Source organism: Oreochromis niloticus, linkage group LG14 (assembly GCF_001858045.2).
Source record: "Oreochromis niloticus isolate F11D_XX linkage group LG14, O_niloticus_UMD_NMBU, whole genome shotgun sequence".
Lineage (NCBI taxonomy): Eukaryota > Metazoa > Chordata > Actinopteri > Cichliformes > Cichlidae > Oreochromis > Oreochromis niloticus.
Genome location: NC_031979.2, coordinates 23,530,863 through 23,544,405, shown reverse-complemented (window position 1 = coordinate 23,544,405; position 13,543 = coordinate 23,530,863). Strand labels below are relative to the sequence as shown.

Sequence of the window (13,543 nt, the reverse complement as noted above, 5' to 3'; positions counted from 1 at the left end):
CGACTGCATCTGGTTTTGTTATTGTCACGAAGTCACAGACTGTCAGATGAAGAAGTAGAACTGAAAGCATCGGGCTCAGACTGAGGTGTGAAATTATCAACAAAATGCACTTAAAGGGCCACTTCACCCCAAAATGAAACATGCATGTTATTGTTCCCGCGGTTCTGTTTATCCTCCTCAATGGTTCTGATGTGAATTATAAGCTGCTGAGCTTCAGAGATGCCTGATGCAGTGCTGTGAAAAGGCATTTGCCCCCTTGCTGGTCACACTTAAATGTTTCAGATCATCAAACACATTTTAATGTTAATCAAAGATAACCTGAGTGAATACAAAATGCAGTTTATAAATGAAAACTTCATTTATTAATGGGGTTATCCAGTTATCCAGACCTTTTTTCTTTTTCACTTTCTGTGAGCGCTGTAGATGTGCACTCACCAAAAAAGCCCCAAAACTGTTAGATGTAGTGTTGGAGGCTGGTTTTCAGTGTAACCTGTGCTTCAGTCTTTTCAGTGAAAGCATGCGAGAAGTCAGCAGTCTTCTATCGACAAGACAAATAGACAAGTTAGACGTGCCGTTTTCCTTCTTAAAATGTAGCAGAGGTGACGGAGGGCATAATTAAAGGACCTCTAAAGTTGGTCTTGGTTATATCACACTGCTGCTGTCTCACGTTTCACACTGGTGGGAGCTTCCACTCCTGACAGCAGCAGAGACAAAGGCGCCTGTAGCAGCAGGCAAACTCCTCTAGATGTCACCACTGTGCCCTATGATGTCATTTCTTTCCCATGTCTGCTGTTTTTCTCCCGTTGTCCCCTCCTGACACTGCAGCTGCACTGGATGGCACGTGAATGTGTTCGCGTGCATTTTAGCACAGTTAACAAAAACTGACAGGTGAAATGTGACACGTGAGAAATAAATAAATTATCAACATGCAAACAAAATGTGAGATTTGAGCCGCAACCTCGCAATGTAAAGATGGTTCAAACGCGGTGCATGCAGATGTTACACACACACAAAACACATACACAAGTCCTCTCCTGCTGTGTCTGTCAGTATGACCGCCAATCAAACACCCTTTCAGACGCCAGCCAGTTACCTAGCAACCCCTCTTCACTTCCATGGTGATGCTATTAAAAGCAACAACACACATTCACACGCACGCGAAAAAAATGGACGATGAGCCTGAAAATGAAGTGAAGAGCAGAGAGAGAGGCGATAAAGTGACAGCAGAGAGGGTTCAACACGCTGAACATCACGTCTGGTTCACACACACACACACACGTCATCTGTCTTTTGTCCTGTTGTGATGAGTCTCTCATGTTTGCCACCTTCTTTGTTTTTCCCCTCAACACATATTTTCACCATATTTCTTATTTTTTATGCCACAGTCCGCCCCTTCTTGTGTCCCTGCAGACATATTTCACGGGCAGTAGGTTGGGTCAGGTGGTGACAGTGTTGAGGGGAGGACAGAGAGCAAAAAGAGGCAGGCATGGAGTGTGTGTGAGTGTGTTTTCTGTTCACTTTCAAAGTGAACAACTAACCAGATTGCCTGCCAGTTGGTGCGTCGTCAGATCTGCAGAAGGACTCACTTTATTATTTTAATTTTTTTTTAAACTGAATCTTCATCAGATCATTAAACCACTAATGAAGATTTATCCCGAACATATTAATAAACAAAACTCGGTGCCCTCATGCCACCATTTCCTTCAGGATGCAATGGGATAGATCACTTCAGATGATGTAGTCTGATTCAAAGGTGGAAAATCCTGCAGAAATATTACAGTCCTCTACTGAAAAGCAACCCCCCCAAAAAGAAAGAAACTAATAAAAGAACCTATCAATATCAGAGAACCGAGTTACATCTAATAACCACAACATACCAGCCTTGTCACATATCTACTGGGTAGGTTAGCTTAATTTCCCCATGGACCTCGATGTGTTGTGTTGGTTGACGAAGCTTTAAAAGAAATCGAGCTAAGTCAGTTTAATTCTTATGTAGTGTGTGAAGCATGCCTGTGTCTGACTGGAGGGGCTGATCCTGCGGTTTGTTTTGTTTTGGGGTTTGAATATTTAGAGAATATACTTGATTTTGGGGTTCTGTTTAGGGTTCCTTGTTGCTCTAGTGTCTCGAAGGTCAAGTTTTGACTTTGGGTTATTTTTTAATTTTAATTTTGAGCATTAATTTTAGTTCTCTGAGTTCTGGTCCTTAACTTGTGTGCACGCGGTTTAGTTGCCTCAGTGTTTCCCTCTCTGTTACTCCCTCTGTCTCATCCTTCAATGTTTATGTCCTCCAATATTGTCTGTGTCTTCAGTTTTGATCCTCTCCTCATCCTTCCCATCACCCTCGGGGTAACCTTCATTTTCCTCTCTCTCTTTGCTTCCATCATCCTCTGTCACATCTTCTTACCATCTGCCACACAGACAGACCGCTACAAGAATGAAGCATGCCGGAGTGATATTAGCCTCTTACCCTGCTCACAGCCTCATGTTTTCAACACATCAGAGGTCGAACCAGATCCTCAGTGCACTCCATAATAATTTTAATTATTAGCCTAAATAAATCGTCCATGCTTATTTTAAAAAAAATCAAACTGTAACACTACAATTACAGCACCTCAGCTACAGTAAGTAGGCCTCATGCATTAGATTAAATTAGGTTTGAGATATGTATAATGTGAGATTTAACAAGCATTTTTGGTAAATATGACTCACACTTTGCATCATGAGTCGGGTCAGTAGAATAAATTATTTGTGCAGGTGAGTCAGAGTGTGGGGTGAACTAAACTGTGGCATTAGAGAGTCTCAGCAGCTTTTTTGAATAAGGGCATTTCTCCTTCTTCTAGCTGGTCCCTTTAGGGGCTGCCCTGGTGGATCAATTGCCTCCATCTCACCTTATCCCCAGCATCCTCCTCTGTCACACCACCCTCCTTCACTACATCCACAAATCTCCCAGTTTTCTTCCTGCCTGACAGCTCCATCTTCAACATCCCTCCTCTGCATGTGTCCAAACCATGTCAGCCTTGCTCGTTTACTTCGTCTCCACCCAAAAGGGTTGTTACAACCTTAGCTGTCCCACTGATGCACTCATTTCTAATTCTGTCCATTCTGGTCACCCTCACTGAAATTCTTAATGTCTTCAGTTCTGTCTTTTTTGTTAGTGCCACCGCCTCCAAACCTGCATCGACCCTTCTATCCTATCCAGCATGCTGCTATCCTTCTGTCACAATCACCTTGATTACCTCTTTCATAGACTGTCCTTGGCTGTCCATAGACTGGCTTGGATGGTTGGCTCCAGGTATTTAAACTTATTTACCTACACTACCTCTACTCCTTGCAGCTTCATTGTTACACCTGTCTCCCTCTCATTAGCACACATGTTTTCTGTTTTGCTTCTACTGACTTTCACGCCTCTTTTCTCCAGTGCATACCTACACCTCTCCAGACTCTCCTCCACCTGGTCCTTACTCTCACCCCAGATTACAATGTCATCTGTAAACATGATAGTCCATGGAGACTCCTGCCTGACTTCATCTGTCACCCTGTCCATCACTACTGTGAACAAGAAGGGGCTCAGAGCTGATCCCTAATGGAAACCCACCTCCACCTTGAACCCATCTGTCATTCCTGCCGCAACTCACCACTGTCTTGTTGTCCTCATACATGTCCTACGCCACCCTAATATACGTCTCTTCCATGTCTGACTGCCTCACTATTACCACAGTTACTCTCTTGGCACACTATCATTTATTTTCTTTAGATCCACAAAGGCACAAAGCATCTCCTTCTGATCTTCTTTATAATTTTAAATGCTTTCCTTTACCCTTACTAGACCTTATTTGTTATGAACTTCTCTTCAGCTCAGCGTCATGGTCTGTTTGTCTTCTGCGTCCACGTTACCACACATGGCTACATTTCATTTACAAATTATTACATTTTCCAGATTCCTGCCTGTGTAGTTTTATGTGAAATGAGACGAAGTCATGACCACACAACAGCAACATTCCTCTTTGTTTGAAACTTTATTCATAATCTTCATTTACCAATCAATAGTGCATTCCCAGGCTAGCAGTTCAGTAAAACCAGTGATGGAGGCCTGTTGGATGTCTGAAAGTTGAAAGGGGAAAAAGAGAAAGGCCTCTTGGCAGCGAGGAGAGACAAAAACACAGTTTTAGCCTTGACACCCCAGCTTTGTGTCCGTCAGGTAGGATGGAGGCCTGCAGCTGTGAGGAGCAGCTCTGGTCCAAGTTCCTCAGAGTGTCATCCGCTCCTGTGTTTACTGCTCGTCTCGCTGTTCAGAAAGAGAATAGTTGGGTGAACCGTCAGTCGGACGAGGGGGTCAAAGGGCGTTGCACATACTCCGAGCCGTTTCTGTATCCCTCGACGTGAAGGACATCAACAGAAATACCAACAAATACAGACACAGTCACAAAGCAGCTCTGTGAAGGAGCTGTAGTTAAATTCTCTTTTCTATCTCTTGCTTTTCTTTTCCGCTGATAAAGTAATTTAGTGAAGTAAAGCTTTTCACAACCATAAAACTTTCCATTTTTCTTTTTTTTTGTACATTTGTATCATATATTCACAAAAACTACTTTGACATTTGACAAACATTTACCTTAAATGACATCAAAGTAAAAATAGCCAAAATAAAGTAACACAGCCAGTATTTTTTTTAACTTTTCCATCTCTCTTTTTTGTTGTGCTTTTTGTTTGTTTTCAAAGCTACACAGACACAGAGATCCGGCGTCTCCGTCTCCATTTGCACAGACAGCATGTTGTCAGGTTATGCTTACGATAACAGCCTCCGAGTCAGCTTGGTCATTAATCAAGGAAACCAATCAGCTAGAAACAATCCTGTTTTATGTGCAGCTAGGAATCCCTAGACGGTCGTAGTACAGTAGTACAAGTTGAGCAAGAATGACTTAGCACTGCAAGACAAAAACAAGATGGAGGGGTGGGGGCTGGTGCCGTGGAGAGCGGACCACGGGAGGAGACCTATCCTCGAGGGGGCCCCTGGGTGAAGGGACTCGGCCAAGGTAGTTATGGAGATGGCGCCTGCAGGTGCCATTCCTTGCTGTTGTGGTGATTTATCTCCAAGAGAGAGCATAAAGGAGGAGCAAGGAAAGCTTCTGCATTCAGTGTTTTCATCCTAATTAACCCCAGAGCTGCACGACACCAATACAATTCACATGTTTCAATCGGGGTTTGCAGCAGCGTTGCTGATCGTGGCACTAATTCAGAGATGGAGTCTTAAACAGAACCTTTTGCTTAATCAGACAATTTCCCACAATGTGTGGACAAAAATATGTGGACAGCCTTGCATGTAAATGTTTATAGTTCTTATAATTTTGGCATAAATCCTGCACACTTTTTTTTTCTTATGTCGAAGTAGTGCTGTGCTCTGCTGCAAATTCTGGTATCGATCCGATACCAAGTAAATACAGGGCCAGTATTGCAGATACCAATACTGATATCGATAGTTTTAACCTATAAAGGCAGCTTATTTGGGCTAAAGCAGTGTGTTGTGATTTATGAGATGGATCATCGTCAATTTGCAAATTAAATATTTTGAAACTGGGTTTGTTGGAGAGCTGGAATGTAAATGTGCTCGTCTCTAAAGCACTTTGGTTCAACTTCTGTTGTTTAAATGTGCTTCAGGCCGTAAATAAAAGATGTGATAGTCAGCATGAAAAGGTTCAGACATTTTTTATAGTGCATGTTTAAGGTGTGTTTTAATCTCCCAAAAATAATTATTTTAACACAATTTGTTAGGCTATTTACTGAAAAGGATAGAAACAAAGTATCGATCCTATACTAATAACAGCACTGGTATCAATACTTGGATTCATCCGCTCACCTTTGTGTCTATGTGCTTTCTATGTGACATTCACACGCTGATGTGCGGACTAGAGAGCAACTTGGGATTTGCTGTGCCGACTGGAGTAAGCAGGGACTGAACCACTAATTTTTTAATTAGCAGATGACCTGTTCTACGTCCTGAGCCACAGCCATGTTTATGCTTATGTGATCACTTTTGCCTCCGTTCCTCAGAGAGGTTTATATTGTGCACATCTGATTTGCTTTTTCAAGATCTGGTGCATGCTGCTGCTACATTTCTTATTCTACAGCTTGCACAACAACGCAGACCGAGACCTCGCTTTCATCCAACGCCTCGCCGGCTGTGAGCCAGGCCTTGTCGTCGCCCAACATCATTAATGATCATGTGGCTGAATGGGAGCAAACTCAGGCTGCAGATTAATGCTCAGGTGTCCACACACTTTTTCTAAGTGCAGTGTATGATGATAAATCAGCTCAAAACTTGCTTTTTGCTGCCAATTTAGAGGTGCAGCTGCTTTAGTGGGGCTGATGATGGCCTACTTCTCCCTCCACTGGAGCCTCTCGGTATCACGCCGGTCTCTCCAACGCGTGGTGCCGTCTCTCCAGAGTCCCATTGACACACTTAGGTCCCAATTTACCTCATAGCAGGTCAATGAAATAAACGGGGAAGTGGGGGGGGACCTCTCCCAACGCCGTTATTTGACTTGATTTCCTCCTCAGCCTCTTAAGCAGTGGACTAATCAGTCGTTTTAGTCGAGGCAGAAGGTGACCCTAATTTTTAAGAAGTATTTCATACCTATTCTACTGCTGTGATCACAGTCTGTCGCCACCTTCTGTATTTATAAAGGGCAGAATGGATAAAACAGAGGTATAGGCAAACAGTTGAGTGGCAGCATGCCATGACAGAAAGCAATAGAGCAGATATAATCCCAATCCCAAAACATCTGAAGCAACGCTCGGGAGCCGCATGTTACATGCAGGAGGTGGGCTTGCACATGATAAGGAGGAAACTGGGTTTTCACGGGATATTTTAGGTCATGCTCTCACAAATGATCAATCCAGCCTTCTGCAGAACAGAGCAGGCAGATTTAAACCTGTGGTAAAGCTATTATAAAAAGCCACATATCAATGATTCAGCTTCACACGTCACAAGATAAGCAGCGTTTGACAGCTTGTAATGGATATCCACAAACCAGATCGTCTGCACTGGTAATGTTGTGTGTTATCTGCCCGGCACAGGTGTTTTAATCTATCAACATACAGTAAACTGTAAGCAGGAGAAATCTCAAATGACTCACTCTAGGTGAAGTGCTCCAAGACGGCAGTCTGCACCATCAGGCCAGATGTGTGTATGTGTGTGTGTGTGTGTGTGCATTTTCCCTGCACTAACGCTGCCCAGAGTCTCTGTGGTGGTTTATGGATGTCTGGGAAGCCTCAGCATTAGTGATAAAAGGATAAAAGTGTCTCTCTCTCTCTCTCTGCAAAACTTTCTCGTGGATCTCCATCTAGCCAGCGGCAGCTGATGGAAGTCTGATCTCACTGGCTATTTTCCGTTGTGACATCATTAACAGGAGAACAGAGGATGGTGGAATTGATGAGAAAGAGCAAGGGAGCGAAGGAGGGGCTTCGACAGTCTCAACAACAGTAACACGATACACAACCCAGGAGGGGCTTCGGACAACAGATTCAAGACACACCAGTTTGCACGAAAGCACATCAGGCAACGGAATGAACCGCTTGGAGAATTTAGGCTCTTTGCTGCACACACAGATGCTATTAACCACCGATTATTCACTACTGAGTATGACAGCAAATTAAAAAACCCTAATACGGGGTTATAAACACTTGAATTAGCCCTTAAATTCAAAAAACAGTCAAGAAACTGAGATAGATGGGATCTAGGAAAGAAAAATCCAGACAGAAAGGTGATAGATTAAGCACGGAGGCAGGCTTTTTTTTTTTCTACGCGTTATATTAGTCCATCTCATAGTCTGGGTAAGTGGCCTGAGTGAGACCTGGTGGGTTAGGATGTACAATCAAATTGGGATGTGGTCTTGACATGTGTCTCACACACACATACACCCCCTCACCGCACCCATTTTTATTCTCCAAACCTGTTTCACACACTTCCACACGCATCCCTGCCCTTCCTCCCGGTGCGGTCGAGCTTCCCGAGATCCCCCAAATTCTCCTCGAGAGTTCAGAATAAAACGGAGAGAAAAAGAGAGCGCGAGAGAGCAGAAACAAAATGCTTTTCATGTTTTTTAAACATGTGCTGAATCACGCAGATGTCTATCTGTCATGTGTATGGGCTGAAGCTCCGTTTTGACTCCACCACAATGATGGGTTTGTATGAGTATATATTACAGCTTCTTCCATGTATTTTGATGATTTTTCTTTTTTGTTTTTTTAAGTTTCCTTGCTGACTGCGTCGAGGGAGAGGAACCACAGCACCTGAGGGAGAAAGAGGGAGAAGAAGAGGGAGAGGAAGAAGGAAGAGGGTGGGTCGCAGACAGCGCTTGATATGTGTTTGTCCGTAACAGGCAGGTGATTGCGTCTCTTCTGTCTGTGTTGCCGTCAGGAGGAGTCAACAGGGGAGGAGGAGGAAGTGGAGAGTGGGAGGTACAACTTTTAGGATGAAAGGTCAGAGGGTTCAGGAGGGGGGAAAGGTCGAAGGTTAGCCCTGGGTCTCCTTGCCGCTCTCTCGTTCCCGTTGTCCACTCTTGCTCATCTTCATCTCTGTCAGCTGGATGTATCGGAGCACGTTGGTGTCTGCAGAGAGAAAATTGAAAGACAGGTCATCGGTGGATGATCTGAGCTTTGGCAGCAGAGCAGTCGGTTGCCCCTTTCTTACATAAGTTTAGCAAACTGAGTAAAAGAGACGTGCTACAGCAGAAAGGTAAACAATGTAGAGAAAAGAGTTACAGGCTTTTACTTTAGTCAGCTGTAACTGCTCATCGATGACGAGAAAGAACCCTGACCTCTCACCTTTTGACACTTTCCTATTGGATAAAGTTCTCCAAACAATTCAAGTTTATCCAGACTTGACCTTCAACCTTTTGGTCATTTTGTCATATGACACATTTGGCTCAAACTTGGTCATAATTATCATTTTAGGTTAGAGTTCTCTTTGACCTTTGGCTACCAAATTCAAATTACTGGTAATCCCAGATTTATAAGGTGAATTGAAAACTTTCGTGTTCCTGGAATATATGGATTGAGCAAAGGCATAAAAAAGGCTGCTTCCCAAAGTGAAAACAATCTATTCCCTCCTAGTTTAGAAAAATATCCTTCCAAATGTATCCACAGCAAAAATTCATACAAAAATCTACTAAAGCTCCTAATGCCACGTGCCCTATAGCTGGCATGTAATGAACACAGAGGTGCACACCTGCATGTGCACACTCACTCTTTGATATTAAAAAAAGGAGCTGCATTTGCTGCCATGCATGTTGCCTCTGTTGCATCTGCTTCTCATACTATGATTTAGTCAAGAAAGTGGCCCCTTTAGCATTTTCCTGAGACAGCATATCTACTTAATTCTTACTGACTCTGGTTACGTTTTGGGGTTTTTATTCTTGGTTAACATGTTTTCTGGTATCTGAAGATCAGCGTCTTGTGTTGGCTTTTGTCATTCTCATAGCACATGCTAGTTTTGGTTTGTAGCTTTTCTTTTCCTGTTTTATTTTGATAGCGGTCTCTTGTGTTTCCGTCCACCTTCTGAAATCCTGTGGATTTAGTTTGAGCTGTGAGTCTCCATTTGGGTTTGCTGTGCTGTCCACATGTACTTGAGTATTTCTGGAAAACCTATAGAATCAGGGGAGTGGAAGATTTTCACATGTGGACAAAGAAAAAGATTTCTTTTAATGCCAAAGGTGTGAGACTTTATCTACTTTTCTGATGTCAGACTGTGTGTTGCAATGTCTGTAGACCTACTTTTGTTATGATTCATGTGAAGAAAGATATTTTTCAAAATGAAATATGTACGTGTGGACGAAGCCTGTGAACATCTCCGCATGTGTCTTTGCTGTTTAGACTGGTTTCCTGTGGCTTCCTTGAATTTCTTTTGCATCTGGATCCTAAACATTAGACATAAAATGTATCCATAAAACAAATCTGCCAGTCTTCCCTTTCAAATAAACAGACTATAAAACACAATGTGCTGCTTACACACATCACTTATGTACTTTACTTAATTCATTTACACTAAAGTAATTTAATACTGTCTGTCTGCAGTATAATTTATCATGAAAGCATACTGATGTAAAATATGGAGCAGTTTTAATTATTACAAGTCTAGCTGTGCTTTTGACCTTTTTGGAAATGTGCATAGTCAAAGCAAACATGCAAAACAGGAAGTCTTTTAAAGTCTGTACAGTAATACAGGTTTTAGAAATACAGAGAGCATCTTTTTAGTTTCTGCTCAGCACTCTTGGAACAAAAGGCTTTAGTTATCACTCAGTTTGTCACATAACAAATAAAATCTAGCAGGAGAAATGGAAAAATTATGCTTTTTGATTTTTCCTGTCATAAATGTTGATGCTCATATTAAACATGCCTCAAGTTTCAAATCATGAGACAACTGGATGATCTGATAGGCTGCACTAAGGCCAGAGTACATAAATTTAAATATGGAGCTACAGGTGAGCACATTGGTTCACCATCAAAGAAGAGCTTGTACCTCAAGGCTGCTTTGTAAATGTATAAATACATTGGGTCATTCTCACCTGTGGGTTCGCGGTTTTTGGCGTCACGCAGGTAGCGTAGGGCACATTCGTAATCACCCAGGTGATAGAAGGCGATGCCGGCTCGGTACATGGCCTTGAAGTGGTCTCTCTGGTGGCTCAGGACCTTCAGACAGTACTCCTTCACTCTCTCATAGTTTACCAGCTCGGACTGCAACAGACAAGCTGTGGGAAGGAAGACAGGAAATAGTTAGTGGTTCATATACATTTTCTGCCTTAGTTTGTCCAACCAAACACATTTTGTCTCGTTTAGAGAAGATTAAACCACATGTGTGTCCCCCGAGTGAAAAACAAAGACGGGGAGATTTTGCTGACATCTTACTCTGTTTCTTTTAATAGAGCCACAATGAAATTTATCCTGCACACTGCTTCCTCAGGGCGGACTATAAATAGCCGGTTCTAATGTCTCACAGTGTAGAGAAGACACAAAAAGTCGTCCAAGCAGTTTGAGCCCTGGGGCAGGAGAGCAGCATCGCTGAGCTCGACATGCAAAATACAAGAACATGGCGAAAAAAAATGCACCGATCGCTGCGAGGAAGCTTTCGACTTGTTCCTTTCACTTTTTAGGTGGTTTCTAAATCTTGAGGGCTGCAGGAAAAGAAACGAAGGGCAGAAAGTGAGAGCACTAAATTCAGCAAGCTGAAAACAGCCATAAAGTGGAACGCTTGAGAAAAGGACTATAGTAATCTATCCCACAGATTGCTACAGCAATTCTCTGCAGCTCTGAGATCAGAATAACATCATTAGCAAAGACACACGGACAAAAATCGCACACATATACACACACAGCTTTTAGTCCACCAAAGCTTTTAAACGCCTGCTGATTGCTCAGATATCTGATCACTCAAACAATTCCTCTGGTGGTCACAACCACTCGCGGTTTCACTTCCTCCCACCCCATCACTCCTTCCCTCTCTGCCAGTGTCTTAATCTATCTGATGATAGATCAAAAGTGATTTCCTTCTGTCTCTCCTTGTGCTTCCACAGTCACATCTGCCTCAGCACTCCCTCCCTGATCCAGCTCCTTTTTAACCTCCCCATCCTGCCCCTTTCCTCCCAGTTCGCCCTTGAAACGCAGACAGCTCTGTGAATAACATGAGTCAGGGACTGTTAGCCGGGAGGCAGAGTGAGTCAGGAGTAAGTGATGGAGAGAGAGGGGAGGAGGAGATGATGCATGTGTGGGAAGCTGGGGTTAAAGAGTAGAAAAGGTGAGGCCTATGGGAGCCATAGGCCGAGGATTAGGAGGGGGAGCGTGTTAAAAGCAGCCAGTGGCCCTTAAACCACCATTTGTGTGTGAGACAAAAAGCTGAAACCGCTTGAGAGACGTTCAGGGTCTGAGGGTTTTGTGAAATGTGAAGCACTAATGGAGCTCCGTCATTTACACACATACACACACCACGTCACCCATCAACAACACAAATTGCAAAACACTAAATAATTCATTTTGGATATCAGGGGACGAAAAAATTCAATAACAATCGATTTGTTTTTGGTATTTAGTGGTTGAAGTGGCACGTGTCTGGTAGGTGCTTTGCAAGCTTGTCCAACCTTAAAGGAAATCCATCTTAACCCCAACGCAAAAACTGAAAAGAAAAATAGCAATTCGAAGACGTTCATCAACTGCTACTACAAGTAGATCAAACTTAAATGACATCCAAGCATTTTGCTTCCTTTTATCCCTGTCCAATGGTATCCTGTTATTTGGAGTTTTATTTAATCAACGCTCAAGAAATAACAGGAAAATGTCTTGATGCATTCTCAATCATCCAGGTAAGTAAATCTCCAAAAGTTGATTCTGTTCATCTGAATGTAGTGTTTTCAGTGGGAAGTCACTTGGATAAGTGACAAAACGTTTCTCCCACTGAAAACGCTACATCCAGATGAACAGAATCAACTTTTGGACAACAGGAAAATGTATTTCTGTATTAAAAATGGTAGCGCAGGTTCACTGACCATGATTACCTTAACATGTAGTCACAACCCCAGGCCCAGTGTAACACACAGATCCTTGTCATTCAGATTTATAAAATCAATCCAAGTATATTCTTTCTTTCTTCAACACAGCAAATAGCAGATGTTTTAACTTGTCGTAAGAACACTTTAAACATTAAGGAATTTAATAGAGGATATACTACAGCTTCCTTTAAAATGAGACATTTTTAATGGAGCACACTATAGCACACATTTTTAGTTTAATCTTTCTGGTTTAGCTTCTTTTTAAGGTTTTGCGTTTGTTTAGTCATTTTGTTGGGATTTTTATTTGGGTTTAGCTTATACTTACCTCCCTTACACCATCTTGTTTAATCTGGTCTTCATCAGTGTTAATCATTTCCTGTGCGGTTGCTTCCTGTTTTATTTTGACAGGATAAAAGTCTCCTGCAGGTTGTATTTCATTTTACTTCCTTTGTATCATTTGTCTTGATTAGTTTCAGCTTTCTTGTTCCCCATCTGTTTCCGATTTCCTTGATTACCCTCAGTGTGTCTGTGTGTGTATACATCGTCCGAAACCCTGTCTTTGTCAGAGAGTTTGTTCAACTTTTCTTTTCTTTTGGCAAGTTTTGGATTCTAATCGATATCTTTGTTCCATTAAATAACATTTTTATTCACCAAGTCCTTTATTTCTTTCTTACGTTCTAGCTTTATGATCATTTACTTTACAGTTCCAACCTCTGTTAAAGGAATTTTTTTCCCTGGTGGTTCTCATTTTTGCATGAAACTCATTGCAATCACATCTGGGGCAACATGCACATTGTGTAGGTCCGTCTTCTGGACATTGTGCCCCTGATTTAATCCTGGTTCTCTGTTTAGTTCATTGTTTTGTGGTTTATGTTTTCATTTATTCCAAACTATTATGAGCCTTTAATTCTTGTTATATTTTTGTTACTGTTTGCATTTGTAGAGTTATTAGTCTCCTCTTCTGTTAATTCCTTTATTCACTTATGTTTATTCTTGTTCTGTCTTTGTGT

The 13,543-nt window shown here is 42.2% G+C and overlaps 1 protein-coding gene across 1 annotated transcript in view; it reads right to left on the bottom strand.

Moving 5' to 3' along the window:
- Positions 1-3,997: 3,997 nt before the first annotated feature.
- The window catches only part of ttc9b (tetratricopeptide repeat domain 9B), a 36,710-nt gene continuing 27,164 nt past the window's right edge, over positions 3,998-13,543 (bottom strand). The window contains 2 exon segments of the mRNA XM_003454836.5: positions 3,998-8,604; positions 10,560-10,742. Of these exon segments, the coding sequence (XP_003454884.3) occupies positions 8,510-8,604; positions 10,560-10,742 (278 nt within the window). The 3' untranslated portion in view covers positions 3,998-8,509.